Source organism: Austrofundulus limnaeus, unplaced genomic scaffold (genome assembly GCF_001266775.1).
Source record: "Austrofundulus limnaeus strain Quisiro unplaced genomic scaffold, Austrofundulus_limnaeus-1.0 Scaffold29, whole genome shotgun sequence".
Classification (NCBI taxonomy): Eukaryota; Metazoa; Chordata; class Actinopteri; order Cyprinodontiformes; family Rivulidae; genus Austrofundulus; species Austrofundulus limnaeus.
In genome coordinates, this window is record NW_013952431.1 from 695,461 (window position 1) to 697,457 (window position 1,997).

Sequence of the window (1,997 nt, forward strand, 5' to 3'; positions counted from 1 at the left end):
CCTCCCGCCCCCCAACCCGCCGCAGCTGCAGCCTGGCAGAGGGCACTGCCAAGGCCAGTGACAGCACGAGATCGCATCAAACAGCCGTGAAACCCAGAACCATGAAAAAAACAAAGCTTTGAAGTATTTCAAACAGGGCTTTCTAAGGAAATGTTCCGTTTCCGACTTGTGCGTAAAAACACAACTAGGCAGTAAATTGTCTCATGTTTTCAAATTGTTTTTTGGTATTTTATTTTATTTTTGTAATATTTGTCATCTTACCAAGTGGTAGAATATCGCACAGCAACAATAGGGCATTTCATTTCTTAAAAACAGAGAATATGAGTCATTATCTTGCATCTGCAGTATTTAGAGCAAGGCCAATCAGTACGTGGTGGCACAGAAAATGGTGGATGAATAATTAGACCAGAAGATGATAACAACCCGAGCCTGCTCACTGACACTCCGACATTTTATCAGAGGAGAGCATCTCTCATGCACAGTCTGGTCCTTTAAAAACGTCCAACATCATCTGCAAATTCAAGTCCAGAGCTCAGTTTGCCCTCAGCACGAGACTCTCGTGAAAAGGGTCGACCCTTGTTGCCCCTGTTAGGATTTGACGCGCGCCCAAGACGCACCGCAACTTAACAGTATCATTTTTATTTTAGAAGAAGAAAAAACAGGTAAATAAAAATATCCTTAAACCCCCGGGACCCCCTCCTCATCCTCTTCCTTCTAACCTCCACACGCACACACTCGCACAAACTAACATCTTCTCTGCGCTGCAAGACAACATAGAAAAGAAAAAGTATGAAAATACATCAAACTTTTGCTTCCACTTGGACTTTTGAGAGGAAACAAGCCCTCTCAGCAGTGGTCAGCAGCATCGGCGAGACCCCCCCCCCCCCTTAGTATCCGTGCGTGCGCCTGCAGATCCTTATCAGCCTCTCCTCGTATTCAACAGCCTCCATATTCACGACACATCCACATATTCATCATGCAAATGCTAATGCCGCTGTTTTTTCCCCTTTAGGTTAATCGCTGCTTGCACCGTTTGWGGACAAAATTATTTGGAGATCTTTGTGGTTTTCTCTTAGTTTAAATGCCTAATCGTATTTTATCATCATATCTAATTTGTACATGTTTTGTTTTTCGTCTAATCAGGTAATCACTATGAAGAGGGGGGTTGGGGGTGGGTGAATCCAGGCTTAAGGAGAAAATAATGACTCATTAGGGAAACATCCTTTAGAAAAGATAAGGAAAAAGTTAGTAATCTTCCTCAGAGGAGCCTTTAGAGTTTAGAGTTCTCTTTTATGACAAGTCCAGCAACATTTACAATCAAGATGCAACTTCYGCAGAGAAAAAAAGACGCAATTCAAGCTTACCTTTTTGCAAAGAATACAGCAGAAGTAAAGTTACAAGCCACATGCCATTAATAGCAGGTATATTTCACACGAATGTTGTGCAGTCCCCGAGAAGAGTGCACGGCGCCGCGGTCGGCCAGGCAAGGCGAGGCGAGGCGAGGCTCCGTGCCGGGCTGGTTCTGCCGATGCTCCTCTCCAGGCGGTCTCTCTCCGGCGCCTGGTTCCACACTCTCTCCAGCGAAAGGAGCCCAGAAAAGAACCGCCTCTGTTCCCTGTTCTCTCCTCCCCTTACCGGGACAAGCTGCTGCTGCTGTCGCCCCACCCCCGGTATCCAAATGATGCGCCGTAGTGGAGAGATGAACCCCGCGTGCAAATGTGGAGCTAGTATACAAAAAGAAAAGGAGGGGAAAAATCCAGTGGAGCCACTGCGTTACGCGCACTGAAGATACGCTTTTATCTACACTGCTGTTTCCAAGCGTAAAACTCCTGAAGTCTCTGTCTAGCATTCAACTTAAAAAAAATTTGCAATGCAAATCAACTTCCAAAATCCCCTCACATCAGTTTCCATAGTCTTAGCTGTGCGCAAAGAGAAGAAGAGCGCACCGGATCAAACCGACGGAGTGCGGCAGTAAAAGATGGAAGAGTTGCAGAAGC

General features: G+C 45.9%; 1 protein-coding gene across 1 annotated transcript in view; it reads right to left on the reverse strand.

Annotated features, from left to right (window-relative positions):
- LOC106515423 (Down syndrome cell adhesion molecule-like protein 1) overlaps positions 1-1,997 on the reverse strand; it is a gene marked incomplete at its 3' end in the record, with an annotated part of 10,231 nt that extends 8,234 nt beyond the window's left edge. The window contains 1 exon segment of the mRNA XM_014005225.1: positions 1,365-1,997. Within this exon segment, the coding sequence (XP_013860679.1) occupies positions 1,365-1,407 (43 nt within the window).